We start from the raw sequence: 14,707 nt of genomic DNA, 5'->3' as shown, positions 1-14,707 counted from the left end.
TTTTGAGGATCTCAGGACCCATGCCAAATATTTGTAGTTTCCTGGCTACTTCTCAAAGTATTCAATTGTCAAGAGGATTAAAACAAGGCTGTTTATTATCGGCATATCTATTTATGATGGACAGCATCTCTAAGCCTGAGCGAGATCTTAGAATCGTCCAGCAGCAACAAGGACACGGAAGGAAAGGAGAGTGAAGAGGAGAAGGAGGTGCTAAGGGTGGTCACGTCACCATGGTGTCCTACCTCGTCAACAACCCCAACAACATACTGTCGGTCCCCGCACCAGACCTACAGTATCTCAGCTCACACACCCACTCCCATGACATCTCTCAGGTAGGGACCGCTAGATTACTAACATACAACTACTCTACTTCTACAAACATGTTTGTTTATTTGTCTGGATGGAGTTGTATTGACATTAAGTTGATACCAAATATACTTTTGTAATATCTCCTTACATCTTACCGAACCCAAACAGGCTCCAAGAGTTCCATTCCTAGCCCTGGCCATGGTGGAGCCAGACAGAGTACCCTCCAACATCACAACACCTCTACCCATCATCACAAAAAGGTCAGTCCAACAGCAAATATAGGTCCAACTTTGATAATTCCCAGACCAAGACGACAACTAGACATCAGTTGATTGCACAAGGCATCAACGCGTTATAATGATTACTGTAATTTGGGATGCTAAAACCTTGTAGCTAACTAGTTGTATTGTCCTGTGTGGCTGTCTCCGGAAGCTCCAAGCAGAGGCTGAGTCCCCTACAGCATAGCCGCATCACTGCAGACGGTCTAGACAGACCTGCCACCTGTACCAGCTCCTGGAGTGCATTATGGAAGAGGCGGAGGGCAAGCTGAATGAGCTGGGCCTATGTGAAGGTCTTACATGTGTTGACTAATACTGCTTTTTTAAATAACTTTGCATGGGTGAGCTGGATAGATGACACACACCACTTCCTCAAGCTGAACTGGAAGAGGTAGCTGCAGCTACAGTATGGTCCATTTTGTGTCTTCAACAGTTTCCAACACTGACAGGAAAAGACATGCACTGCTGTGAAGGATCCTGCCTGACACAAATACTTCAAATGGCACAATTACATAAGAGGCTGTCTGTTTGACAGGTGTTTATCGAAAGGAAACCACAAGAACACTATCCCTCACAAGATAGACTAAAAACAGTGAGTAAAGTGATTGTTTGATTGAAACAGTTTTATCATAAACTAATAATTAATTACATGTTGACTACATACAGTATTTTATGTTACCCTTTCCTGATATGATTTAATAAATGCTGACTGCTGTCTCTAGGTTAGTCTCGTCTGGCACAAACACTTAAACCGAGTGGCACTGCGGTCTAAGGCACTGCATCTCAGTGCTAGAGGCGTCACTACAGACCCTGGTTTGATTCCAGGCTGTATCACAACCGGCCGTGATTGGGAGTCTCATAGGTCGGCGCACAATTGGCCCAGTGTCGTCCGGGTTAGGGTTTGGCCGGGGTAGGCGGTCATTGTACTTCGAATTTGTTCTTAATTGACTTGCCTAGATAAATAAATGTAACAAAAAAAGCTGTCATCAAGGCAAAGGGTGGCTACTTTGAGGAATCTAAAATATAAGATACAGTTTGATGTGTTTAACACTTTTTTGGTTACATGATTCCATATGTGTTATTTCATAGTTTGATGTCTTCACTATTATTCTACAATGTAGAAAATAGTAAAAATAGAGAAAAACCCTTGAATCAGTCGTTGTGTCCAAACTTTTGACTGGTACTGTATATCTTTGCCTTGACAATTTTATGACATTCCCCCTTTTTATATTACTATTGAAATAAAATATTCGTTCAAAAAACATGACAAATTGTGAGAATTATTTAAAAATTAGAAATGCAGGACTTATTTTGCATGACTAATCAACACTTATTTTGAAATCGGAAAAGAACAGAATTTGATTTTTTCATTAAAATAAGGCACTATAGAGCACCACAGTGGAGGTGTCATGATAATACCCATAAAACGTAGCTGTCAAACAGGGAAATGGTTCCATTCTTTTTCCACCATTCATTTGTCCCACAGAGGATTTTATAAATGCTTAAAATAAGGGCTGTGTTTCGTGTAGGCTGTCGTGACTTTACTTTCATTAATCTGATGATTAAAATTAATCATGTAACAATTAACTCATTAGGAATTGGGGCACCACGAGCGGTTCTTTAGAGTTAACATCTCCCGAATTAAACTCTAAAGGTCTTTACCTATCACATCCATAAACAGTCAACATAATCATAACCTCAAATTATATCATCATTCTGAACAGTCGTAACCTCCTGCATCTGCAAAAAAAACAGCCTTACTTATGATTCAGTCCTACACAAATTGGTTTAATTATTTATTTACTAGTTAGCTAAATAGTAACACGGGATAAACATACACACTTAATACAATAGAAACAGGTCCCTAGCGGACTGACACAATATGGCGGCTTGTTACAAAGAGATGGAGAGAGAGACAGACACTTAACGTTGGTACATTTTAGACACTACTCTCACAGTAATCATATACTTTACACACAAACCACAGCCTATTTGGAGTAAGGAATCATGAATGTATTTACCTGTAAATGTCTTGGTTCTTCGCGTATTTCTGTCGGAGCCAGGCCTTCTTGGAGAGGGTGTTGGGCCTTTTCACGGCACGCTTGTAAGGCTTTGATTGTCCAAAAGGGGTCCCCACCACCTTGTTATTTTTCCATTCGCTCTGGAAGATGATTCTTTGAAGATTGACACGCCTGGCTAGCCTACGATTCCCAGTGGGGTGATGAGTAGTAAAATATGATGGTTTGAAGAGAGTAGTAGAATGGTCCACCTTAATTTAGCTTTTCTAGATACTTTACTTAGGACATCTAATCAGCCATACCAGTGATTGTCTGGGAGATTACGTTATCGTCTCTACCTCGTGTTGAGATTGAATTCGAACCACTTGGACGTGAGCTGCAGCTACACATCTCTCTGGTCTGAAATTAATTCTTAACCCATGGTTTTATACAGTTTGTTCAAAAGGGGGTGGTTCGTGAGGCTGACACGCTCTCTGACCTCACTCAAGTGGGTGGTGACTACTTGTACAAAGTTATAGAAACAATTTCCTCTCATAGTTTCTAAGATCACATCACTCTCTTAACAAAAACACTCATCATGTTTCGTATCTCATACACAACTTCGTAAATGTAGTGTATATACTTTTCAAGTTACAGTATTTCCTTTATAAAAAAAATTATGACATCACAAAATAACAACCAAAATGACATAACTTTTTAGATAGCCTTTGACCATTCCCCACATTCTATGTTAGAAATATTGTTCCAGTATTCGCTTTAGAACGTGTTAGAGTTTTGGCGGGAAAATGTCTGTGAAACAAAGACATATTCCTGTATGAATTTGGAGAGGGATGTTCTCTCCTTGACTTACAACAGGGTGTGGGCTGTCAACCCCCCTCCAGCCAGCCAGCCAACCCCCCCCCCCCCCCCCCCCCCCCAGAGAGAGGGTCTGGTTGAAGTCATCCACTGCAAAGCTGATCCAACCCATCCGGATCCTCACAGGACAGTCATGACAAGGCTTAGCCTGGCGTGATGTTTTGATAACCATGCATTATCACTCATACTGTGGTACTTTATTATTGTGGTCGAATTTCCCCTACCCTGACTGACAGTCCCCTCACCATATCACCCTCCCCTGTCCAATCCCCCTCCAACAGAGACAGGACTCCTTCACCACCTTTAAATACCCAGACCTGTCACTAATCAGTGTGGTAGACCTTACCATTTCAGTTTGCAAGTGTTTTGTTACAAGACACCTTATTGCTTGTAACCCTTTCCTTTGTGTATTTTGAATGTGTTTAGGACCAAGAAAGTTTGTTCTTATTTCTTAATTTAGATTATCATTTGATTTAGAACATTTACTGTTTGTTTGCTTTATGCATTTCCTTTACTCATGTTTAAACCTATTGCCTAAGTTTCTTCACTGTAAAATGATTTTAATGTTAGAGATTCATGAGTATATTCGTTTATCTGCGTATGGTTTATATGAAATCACTACCATGTATGTTTTTTGTTTCCTAGTTAATCATTCCATCCTTACATCCTCAATCTTGTTGTCATTATCTTCAATTCAACTGAAGTAATAAACTGGGCATCAGCCCTTTGAACTGCAAACCACCATCTGTGTTTTAATGGACACCACCATGATAGCCCTAACTCAAACCAACAGTTACAGCAAGATGCAGTCCTTTTACCACCACAACTGTGATCCGTTTTTAGAATTATTTAGAAAATAGGAAATTGCTGGAGTTTTTATTTTGGCAAGACAAAGTGAGGGACACTAATTTTGAAATAAGGGCTGAGGACTGCCTTGTGGTGGTTGAGGCGCATCTACAGCGGGCGTGGGGTCTCTGTTTGCAGATCTTCACAGATGGATCAAGGGACCCAGGCAGTGGGAGAGCAGGGTTTGGGATGCGGCTGTCTGATGGAGCTTCAGTCTTTGCTGAAATGCTAGCACAAGTGTGGGCATTGGGATGGGGGGGAAGAAGTGGGGCATAAAAGGGTAATTTTGTGTTCAGACTCTGCTGCTAGCCTGGTTCCGCTGAGAGAAGGGAAGTCAAAGTCATGTCCAAACCTGATAGAGCTGTTGGTGGCACTTTAGGTAGGGGGAAATGAGGCACCAGATAAGGCAACTCTGAAGAGAGAGGTAGATCTGGTGGTCCTGTTGGGGGGTGCTGGGGGGGGGGGATAGGAGCATCGAAGCATAGGGGTTGACCCAGGAGTGGCAACATGAGTGGAGGAACGGGGAAGGCACATCATAATTCTTAAGAAGGTCCATAGGTATCTGGGGATGGAAAGGAGGGCTGAGGTTCTGTTGACAAAGCTGAGGTTGGGTCATTGTGGGTTATTGTTACTGGGGAAACACCCAGAAAGGAAGAGTGAGGAATGTGGGGAGGTAGACTTAAGCATGTCCTCTTATATTGCAGGTGGTATGCTGAGGATAATTCTCTGTGAGCTGGCTGAGTTGTATGTAACCACATTTTCGCTTGTAACAATTTTGGCCTCAAATGACAGGCAGCGCGAAATAGCAAGGAAGCTGTTGTTTCTCTATTCCACCGGCCTGCACCTACAGGTGTGAAGCTATTCAGATATTTATATGTATAATTCGCACTCCGATTTGAGAAAGGCAGCAATACAGCGTCTAATAGTCTGTGGGAACGCAAACTCATGGATCTACATACAAAAATATTGTGGGTGGAGTAAATCCTCTCGCTTTGCCTCTTTCTGTCTGGTTTTACCAACGATATGTATAAACCCTGGATGACTAACGGGGATGCTGTATTGAATCCACCGCGGAGACATCTTTTTTTATTTTACCTTTATTTAACTAGGCAAGCCAGTTAAGAACAAATTCTTATTTACAATGACGGCCTACCAAAAGGCCTACTGCGGGGAAGGTGGCTGGGATAAAAAAAAAAAAACATAAATATAGGACAAAACTACATAAAGAGAGACCTAAGACAACACCATTGCAAGGCAGCAACACATGACAACACAGCATGGTAGCAGCACAAAACATGGTACAAACATTATTGGGAACAGACAACAGCACAAAGGGTAAGAAGGTAGAGGCAACAATACACCACGCAAAGCAGCCACAGCTGTCAGTAAGAGTGTCCATGATTGAGTCTTTGAATGAAGAGATTGAGATAAAACTGTCCAGTTTGAGTGTTTGTTGCAGCTCGTTCCAGTAGCTAGCTGCAGCGAACTGAAAAGACGAGCGACCCAGGGACCTTTGACAGAATGTGACTGGTAGAATCTTGGCACACCTCAATTGTAAAACATTTTAGAAGCTATAGAAAGGCATTTATTAATGTCTACATTCGTTTTTGACACGTTTATTCTTAGGCATTGTTTTACATTATACTGTGCGCTAAACATAAAATTAAACATTTTCCTTTGTATTTTTTTTGTAATGTTACTGTCCCCACTACAACAAAATACTTATTTGTAATTTTGTCCTTAACATTTCATTGAATTACTGTAGAATTCGATTCATTCCTATGGAGGATGCTCCTACTAGGAAGTGCCAATATGGCCGACCGGCGGCTTCAAATCCCCACTATAGACAATAGATATGCAATCCAGGGTTTATGTTTTTCCCGGTGAAAAGAGGAGCAGTTGACTTTGCCGGGGTTTATTATATTTTTAAAACCACTGAGCTAGTTACATCGATGTCTTCTAAGTCAAAAGTGCAATACAAGGGGAAAAGGTAGGTGCTGCCGGTGGCATGTAAACATTTAGCTACTAAGTAATGAAACAACGGCAGCTGTCTAACTCTGTTAGCTGTTTTAGCTAACGACCTTTGCGCATACAAATTAGCTAAGGTGAAGTTAGTTGCTACAATAATCCTAGCGAGTAGCTAAACGTATTTCGACTTCATTGAGCGGGCAAGCTGTATGAAACAGCCAAGAGACTGCATTTGTTTAAGTATACTAGGTATCTATAGATAACATGCTGGTAATAATCGATAGTGTTCGGCGTTATCTGGGATCCCTACCCTCACCCAGGCAGTGTTTCGCCTCGTCCTGGAGGTGAACATTTCGTAACATCCGCAATAATATCTGCTACACACGTAACGTTATGTGACAAATACAATTTGATTTCATTATTTTTGCCCTAACACCAGATTCCACCAATCAAATGTTTAATGAGTTGATTAGTGGAATTAGATGTGTAGTGTTAGGGCAAAAATACAAATGTGTACCCTTTCGAGACCCCAGGATCAGGATTTCGCTACACGCGCAATGACATCTGCTAACCATGTGTATGTTACCAATACAATTGGATTTATATCACTATAAAACACCGAATCATGATCACTATGGGAAAATTAGCAGCTGTTATATTTGTGCATTTTTTACATTCATATGAAATAGTGAGTCTGGAACTCTTCGCCTTTCTGGCGGTGGCTGGCACTGGTAACTTGAAGTGTATTTCCAACATGGAAAATCATTCGTGTGTTCATCGCGTATTGGGCCTGTACATTTTTGAGGTTGTGTGACAAAAGCTGAAAAAGATTCGCTTGTCTGTCTTGAACCCACTTTTGAAGGGCCCTTCTCTTTCTACTAGTGGTGGTGTACGTGTGGAATGCGAAACTGATGCAGGTTGTTCCATAGAAATATAATAAAGGGTTGCTCTGCGCACTATCTGACGGAAACAACCTATGACGTAGCAACCAGCCTTGGTTCGTGGCTTGATAAATACATTGCACATGAAAGCAAACAAGGGAGCTACATCAAAGGATTTAAACGGAGAGATATCACTGGAGACCCAGCAACACAAGGTAGCTATAACCTTAGGAGTTCGTGGTTGACGTTGTACGTCTGTTTTTCAAGAATACGCCATGTTCTTACATGGCCAACTCAACGATTCGAGCCTCGTCGAGACAAGCGCCTCCATTTTTACCGGAGTTAACGTTACATGACATTTAAACCCGCATAAATGTATTGACCAACCGGTTAATTGTCAAAGACGGTACTGTTTTAAAATGAGAAGCACTGACATGTTGTCCTATAATGATCAAAGAAAAAGTAAAACCAGCTGCCTGGTGAGGGCTTACTTTTTTATAACAAAAAACGTCTCGGAAAGCTTCCATTTGTATCAGTTAACGTTACTTTGTTGCAAGAGATCATTGCAAGGGACTGGTTACATGCTATATATTAGCCGATCAAAGTCAATGCCAGAGGTAGGAAACTCGATTCACTGGTGGGACGATTTTTGTCGAAGCGAATGCATGTTTGGGGGGCTGGATCATAGTTGTCAATTTGTAGTGTACAAATTATTATAATTATGTCCAAAAAGAGATTGTATTTGAAAATAACAATAATTTCATCATAACATGTTTGCATTGAGATACGATCACATACGTCTTTATGTGGGAATACTTGGGAACCGATATCCTAAATTAAACTAATCTGTCAAAAACCCAGCACGATGGCTATGACAGGTAGTGAATGAGCAAACATTTTAGGATGCGGTTTTGTGGGCTCAATAATGACAGAGCTAGGGATATTATGTGAGATAGCCCAACACCAGCTTTGAGGTGAGTCAACAAGAAGCTATGAGACCAATTCAGAACTAATAGCCTATCCTAAACATTTCTTCCAACTTAATGCCCTTACTAAAATGAACAATTTTCGGTAGTCTCCACACATGCATGCTAGTGATTAACAGTATACAGCACTCAGTATATTTTGAAGTATAGTAGGATCTCCCTGTGGAGCCTGGACCCTGATCATGAATCTGTTGGTGGTCACGGTGACAATTAGTCTACTGTAATAGTAGAATGCACCTTGTTTAATTTCTTAAATCTGATACTTACTTTCCCCAAAATTCTCTCTGTTTGTGTTAAGAGATGGAAAGCAGAAGTGAAAATGGAGAGGGAGCAGGAAAGTGAGAGTTTATGTGGCGGTTTCACAGCAAAAGGGAACAGAAATGTAACTTCAGTGCTGACAGTAACCTATTTCCATTCCATGTAATATTTAGACTAGGGGAAGCACTCACTTTACTAGTGCATAGCCAATGAATTTAGTTGATTGTTCAAGCGCAACCCCCTATTCGGCTCACAGTTGATCCCTGAAAGCAGACAGTAGTTCACTGAACAAAGGGAAGATTTAAGTCTTTGGAAAGAAAACACAAAGAAATGCTGTTCTGTCAAAGTAACATAGTATGTCTCAAAGGCTAACCCTGTAACAACTGTGCCTCTGCAGAATGTTTACTGTGGAGGAGCGAGAGAAGGCCACCCTCAGGCAGTGTGTGCAGGCCCGCTGTCAGCTGGAGGAGGCCATCGGCGGGGTGACGAGGGCTGAGGTCCAGCTCAAGGATAACTCCAGAGAGGTGAGTCGGAAGACCCTTGGCCCCACCCAGGAATGACACAGTTCTAGTGGCTCAGGAGGAACCATCACTGGGTCAGTCTTTGTGCTCCGGTTATGTCAGGACATACAATGGGCTCTATGTTCTAAACAAAGTAGTTTTCAAGGATTTAGGACAAGCACCATGGTTAGTCACCCCAGGCCTCAGGAAGGCAGATGGCTTTTGGGTGTATGTTTTGATGTGCTGGGAAGCCTAGTACACCTTGGCAGGGTAATCATTAGTATTCTACAAAGTGATCCATGGCATTATTGTATGTCATAACTGTGGCAGACAGGCTAAGCCCTGATATGTTAGATGTGTTGTTAAAATGGGTCTTTGTCCTCCTGTCGTGGCCACAGTTAATGATTAGTATGTGGCTCATGTTATGAGGGTAAGAAGGGGAACCGGAGAGACCAATAATTGAAACATGACTACGGGATAGAGTTCCCCAGACCTGCCTTTTTTATAAGGCAGCAGCAGGGGGTGAGGCTGGTCATTGCAGTCGGAGAGTACACCGACAGCAGAGCATCCACTACTGCAGAGCAGCTCACTTCTCACTGCGTCTTAGAGAATCATTCAACCTTTTTCTGACTAACCAGCTGAGGAATAGGTAGATCCTTATGTTATTGCCCTTATGCTTGGAGCAGATTGCAGATGGGTGTATAGGTCGGTGTGCTGTCTTGTCTGTGCATCTGACCTTGCTTAGTGTCAGCAGCAGGAGATTTAAAGAAGCTACTCAGCCCTTGAGTGTTCTGTATCAGATCTCAGGGCAATGACTTGACAGCAGTGTTTGAATTTGTGTGCGTACGGATTCTCGTATGCAGATTATTATAATATATTTTTTTACTGTTTTGCTAATTTCTCTTGTGTTTACAGGTGAAGTCCCAGCTTCAGACCTGTATCAGCAGACACCTGGAGTCTATGCGTTCCCGTGAGGTGTGGCTGCTGGAGCAGATTGACCTTGTGCAGCAGCTAAAGGGAGAGGCTCTGCAGGCACAGCTACATCAGCTTCACTCGGTGAGTATTAACCCAGGTGTCTGCACACTCATTGCAGGATTCTCTGCACTGCACAGTGTCTGCTCAGAAACCTCTGAAGGTCCAGTTCCATTTTGTTTCTTACTTCAGTGACCACCTCTTCGTGTTAATGGCGCCAGGTCTGACCTTCTTCTCCTTTTCTCTCCCTCTCTCTTTTGCCCACAGCTCCGGGGCCAGTTTGACATTCTCATCCATCAGCTGGGAAACTTCAACAGCAACGACCTGGCCAACCAGCTCACCGGCTGCATGGAAAAGTACGAGACGGCACAATGGCCTCTGTCTTGGATCGAATGTGGTTTGGGAGTCCGCTTAAGACGTGGCGATTGAGCGATCATTTCAGCCTTTCTGCATTTGCTTCCATAATACCTCTATCGTTGTCAGTTAGACTTAGTCACAGGTTAGAACCTGAAGCTTGGAATGTGTTAGTAGAGGATGACGAGATGTGTGGGGTGAATTTTGGGTGGACTACTAAAATGTCTCTCTGTTCAGGTTATCTTCTCTGAACCTGACTCCTGAGGAAACCCCTGAGATGAGCTTCCAGGCTGACACTCGTTCCCTGCGCCAGGCCATCACCTCCTTTGGCACCATTGCCACCCAGGTACGTGACCCACTGGGAGCTACAAGCAGAAATGCACACACGGCTTAGGTTTACTAAAGGTATATTTCCTAGGTTTTTAACATGTACATTTTTATATTTAATATCAGTTGTAGTCTAGGAAAGAGTGTTAGAAAAACAATTTCTGATGTTCTTTGTGGAGGTGTACAATTGCATGCTATCAACATGCTGGGGGAAATCTTGGGGATTGGAGTTTTGAGGTAACCTAGTGATTCTACTGGTAATGCTGTCCTAGATGACTGACTGCCTTGTGGCCTAGTTCCTCGATCCATGTTATGTGTTAGTGCTTCTTACATAATACCCTGACATCTCCCACTGTCACTATTGATATAATGTTCATAACTTCTCTTTCATTTCCCCAGCACGTGGAAGGAGGCCCTGTGCTGAATATCGCCTCTCAAGGCTCAAATGCCAGCGAGCGACACTGGCTTCAGCAGGGTTGTCCAATCGCAGCTAAGAAACAGGTTTGTACCTTGATGATGTCACAGATGACACTTTTCCATCTAAAGCGGTGGTGACTCTGGATTGCTTGCACGGGGTCCCCACCCCCACAGAAGTACACTGTACTGACATGTCCACTCGTTTTTTGTTTGTAGAGGGTGGAGTCTGCACCTCTTGCCGACTGGCTCCTTGGAAACCGTCCAGAGACTACCGCCCCAGTTGGATACCACTTGAGCAAGAACCCACAGGATTGGTTGATCACCCGCAGGGATGTTCAGGTGAGAGCAGATGGCGGGAATTTAACTTCTTTGTGGCCTTAAGTCTATATCGAATCTGTGCCGAGAAACAGGTGAACTTTTAATTTACATTTACCACATCTAATTTCACATAAAAACCCACTTGGATTCCATTTGAAGTTAATAAGTCAAAATAGTGTTGACATTTCGAGTTGCATGGCTGATTACACCGACTGTTTTCTTTTTCCTCTGTTCTCCAGTCATCTTGCCCCATGGCCCCCTTTGACTTCCTTAAGGCCTGGGGCCAGCTGAATGATCTGGAGATGTGGCTACAAAAGACTCCCATCAGAGAGAGAACCAGCTGTAGCACCAGCAGCAGCTCAACCTTCTCCATCGAGAAAATCGATGAGTCTGAGTTAGACATGGCTCTGGAGGAAGAGGTGGGCCAAGAGGAAGGGGAGGAAGAGCGGGCTAAGACGGATGAACTGAGCGACTGGCTCATCACCCCGGCATCTGTTGCCAAGGAAACCACCAGCAAGAGCTGCCAGGCATCTGAACCTGACAGGTGGAAGCAGATCTTCAAACCTTTCCAGGAGGTCTTCTCCTCCAGCGAGTGGCTGCTCAAATCTGACTGCGGATCGTGCTGTGCGACCCACACCAAGCCTGTGGCGATTGAGAACCTGGGCAATCTCTTGTGCCTGAAGACCCTCCAAGCCTCAGCAGCCATCACCCCCGCCACCACCACACCCCAAACCCCCAACACACCCAGCTCTGTGGAGATCTGGCTGCAGCAGGCTATTCCAGTACAGCAGTCATGCAAAGCCAACGAGTCCTGCTCCAGCTACTCTCAGTGTGTGTGTGACAAGAACTGCGGCAAAGAAGCCCTCTGCGCCTGGCTCCTCAAGAAGGAGGGTCGGGACAAGAACGGGGTCTCTGTGGACAAGAACAACCCCAGCAAGCAGTCCATCCTCGAATATCAAGAGCAAGAACAGAATGTTCAGGCCATCCTGGAGGCCTGGCTCTACCCTAGCGAGCCTCGCAAGACCATGGGCTCCACATCCCCAGTCATGTCATCCCTCTCAGCCTGGTTGTCTCCACCAGCCTCCCAGGGTGAAAAGGCCAGCATGGAGGAACACAGCTCCCAGTTCAATGGCCCCAAGTCAGAAAGTCCTTTAAGCAAACCACTGCAGCCAGAGTGCTGGGTTTTACCTGAGAACACACACAGTAGCACCGCTGCCACACCAAGTCAGGAGACAACAAAGGAGCAACCCAGCATAGAACCAGAGGAAGACAAGTGGCTTCTACGCAAGAGGGCCAATGCTCAGGTAAGGTTATGGATCATGGACTGATAGGACAAACTCGTGTATAGTAGTCTTTGTAATACTTTTTTTTGGTAATCTGTGAATCTATTTAAGCCTCAAGTAAAAGCTGGGTCACTGACCATACTGTGTTCCTTGGTCTGATTTCAGGAGCGACTTGCCCCTCCCACAGTATGTGATCTATTTTCCTCTATGAAAATCGGTGGAGACAAAGAGAAGTGGCTACACAGGGTCCCTATACAGGTAAGAATCTTAATAGTCCCTAAGGGGTGCACCTTTTGGGTATTTGCCGTAGCACTACAAAGCTGATTCAAATAATCAACGCTTGATGATGAGTTGATTATTTGAGTCAGCTGTGTAGTGCTAGGGCAAAAACCAAAAGCTGCACCCCTTGGGGTCCCCAGAACCGAGTTTGAGAAATGCTGAAAGAGTCAGTCGTATTTCTCTGAACACCAACATGGGATTATTTTGGTCCATTTTGTTCATTATTTGTTCCTGGATTAATTGGACTTCCTTTCCCCGTCTTTTCCAGATGTGACAAGTATATCCAGTAGTTTTTTGAGGAGCCACTTTAATGCTGATCCTCGCACACAATGTCTTGATTTGCCATTTCCTCCAATTCTCTTCTGGGACTGGGCTTTTTTTATTTTCCTTTCCTTTGTTGTCATGGAGATATGCCTCCCGCCGCCAGTCTGAAGTAGACTGGGGTTACTGGAGCTACTACCATTATCTGATTGTTCTGAGCATTTAGGTCTGATGGAATTCTGTGAATTTGCCTTCTATAGTCACAGTAGAGTTGTCAATACCTTGTCAAGCTAGCAAGATTAGCCTTGGGCTCTAAAGCGAATCCGCAATGTGACTGAGAATCACTAGTCCCGAAAGGACCAGCTCACATGAATATGTAACATTATTTTCCTTTAGTTTGGGGGTGATGTGAGGCAGGAGGTTTGGGTGTGACAGAAATAAGAGATTTGAATCAACCATATTTTAGGAACACTTGTTTTTATTGAATGCGGTGAAGGGTTCTCTAATGTATGTCACTAATATGAATGGCTGGTCTTTGTAGTGACTATTTTTGTAGTGACTTTGTAGTGGCCATTCTCTTCATTGTTATGTCTTCTTCTGATCTTACAAGCTAAACCTAAAGGCATTGCCAAATACATCTACCCTTATTGCACTACCATAACTCTATAGTTCTGGTTTATGTGCCTAAAGTTTGCTTCATTGTATTTAGCGGATACATTGTGAAAACAGGGTCGGCTTGCCTCCTATATATCACCTGTGTGTTGAGATTTTCACTGCTGTGCAAGTGTTTTCATGTTACAAAAGATGCAAGCTGAAAACGTGCCCAATATCGAGTTTCCATTGATATGACTTTCGATTGGCTGAATCCAATGAAGAAAACATCTCCCGCGTAATCATTTTAGTACCTATCAAAATAACATGTATTGATGGCCTTTTGATGTGTATTTCTTTCTGCATAATACCTCTTTAGCTGTCTCTCCATAGTGCTTAGAACAAAGATTCTTCAAAATGTGTACATGGCTCTCTGCGAAGGAGAGTTGGAGAGGAGAAACACCATAGACGGACGGGTTGGTTGTTTAGCAACAAAACCGACGGGTGCGCAACTATGGGGCAAAACAGACGGGGTTGGTTTAGATTGTATTTAGTCTCAATGTTTATTGAAAACCAAATACATTTGCACAATGAGCACTTCTCTCAAATACATAGTTACATTTGTTGGTTAGCTAGCGAATTTGAGCCATATTCGCTTTGACATGAAATCAGTCAAAACACCTCAAAACAATAAATGGTATAAATAAGATACGAGCCACCTACGATTCCCCACATGGCAGCTTTGTCATTGTTGCTAGCTATCTGACCAGTCATAATGTGCGGCTTCCGGACACATCGATGCGCACATCAGTTTCTTGACGTCAGCCAACCCGTCTATGGTGCTCGATGAATGGTTCTAGTGTTTGATACTAGGACTTGGCTTTTCAGTTCATCTGGTGTGCCTGTGCAAATGCTATGATCACGTGTGTTCTGCTCTCTGGAGTCATGCCTGTACCATATTTAACTCTTAATAAAAACAAGTAAACCTTGAGCGCTGTGGTTGGAC

At 43.3% G+C, this 14,707-nt stretch overlaps 1 protein-coding gene across 3 annotated transcripts; it reads left to right on the top strand.

The window, feature by feature from the left end:
- The first annotated feature begins 5,555 nt into the window (after positions 1–5,555).
- LOC139570747 (nuclear receptor coactivator 4-like) lies at positions 5,556–14,692 on the top strand. 3 transcript variants are annotated; one of them, XM_071392889.1, is made up of 10 exons: positions 5,556–5,641; positions 8,797–8,923; positions 9,815–9,955; positions 10,139–10,227; positions 10,463–10,571; positions 10,952–11,053; positions 11,186–11,308; positions 11,527–12,591; positions 12,736–12,828; positions 13,118–14,692. In XM_071392889.1, the coding sequence occupies exons 1-10, from the start codon at positions 5,571–5,573 to the stop codon at positions 13,121–13,123; spliced, it is 1,926 nt and encodes a 641-aa protein (XP_071248990.1). In that variant the 5' UTR covers positions 5,556–5,570; the 3' UTR covers positions 13,124–14,692. The 3 variants fall into 3 exon arrangements, with proteins under 3 accessions (XP_071248990.1, XP_071248989.1, XP_071248991.1); XM_071392888.1 differs by lacking the exon at positions 5,556–5,641 and adding an exon at positions 6,146–6,296; XM_071392890.1 differs by lacking the exon at positions 5,556–5,641 and adding an exon at positions 7,215–7,370.
- The last annotated feature ends 15 nt before the right edge of the window (positions 14,693–14,707 follow it).

This window comes from Salvelinus alpinus, chromosome 3 (assembly GCF_045679555.1).
Source record: "Salvelinus alpinus chromosome 3, SLU_Salpinus.1, whole genome shotgun sequence".
Taxonomy (NCBI): domain Eukaryota; kingdom Metazoa; phylum Chordata; class Actinopteri; order Salmoniformes; family Salmonidae; genus Salvelinus; species Salvelinus alpinus.
The sequence above is the reverse complement of the archived record's forward strand: the minus strand, read 5'-3'. Positions and strand labels throughout refer to the sequence as shown.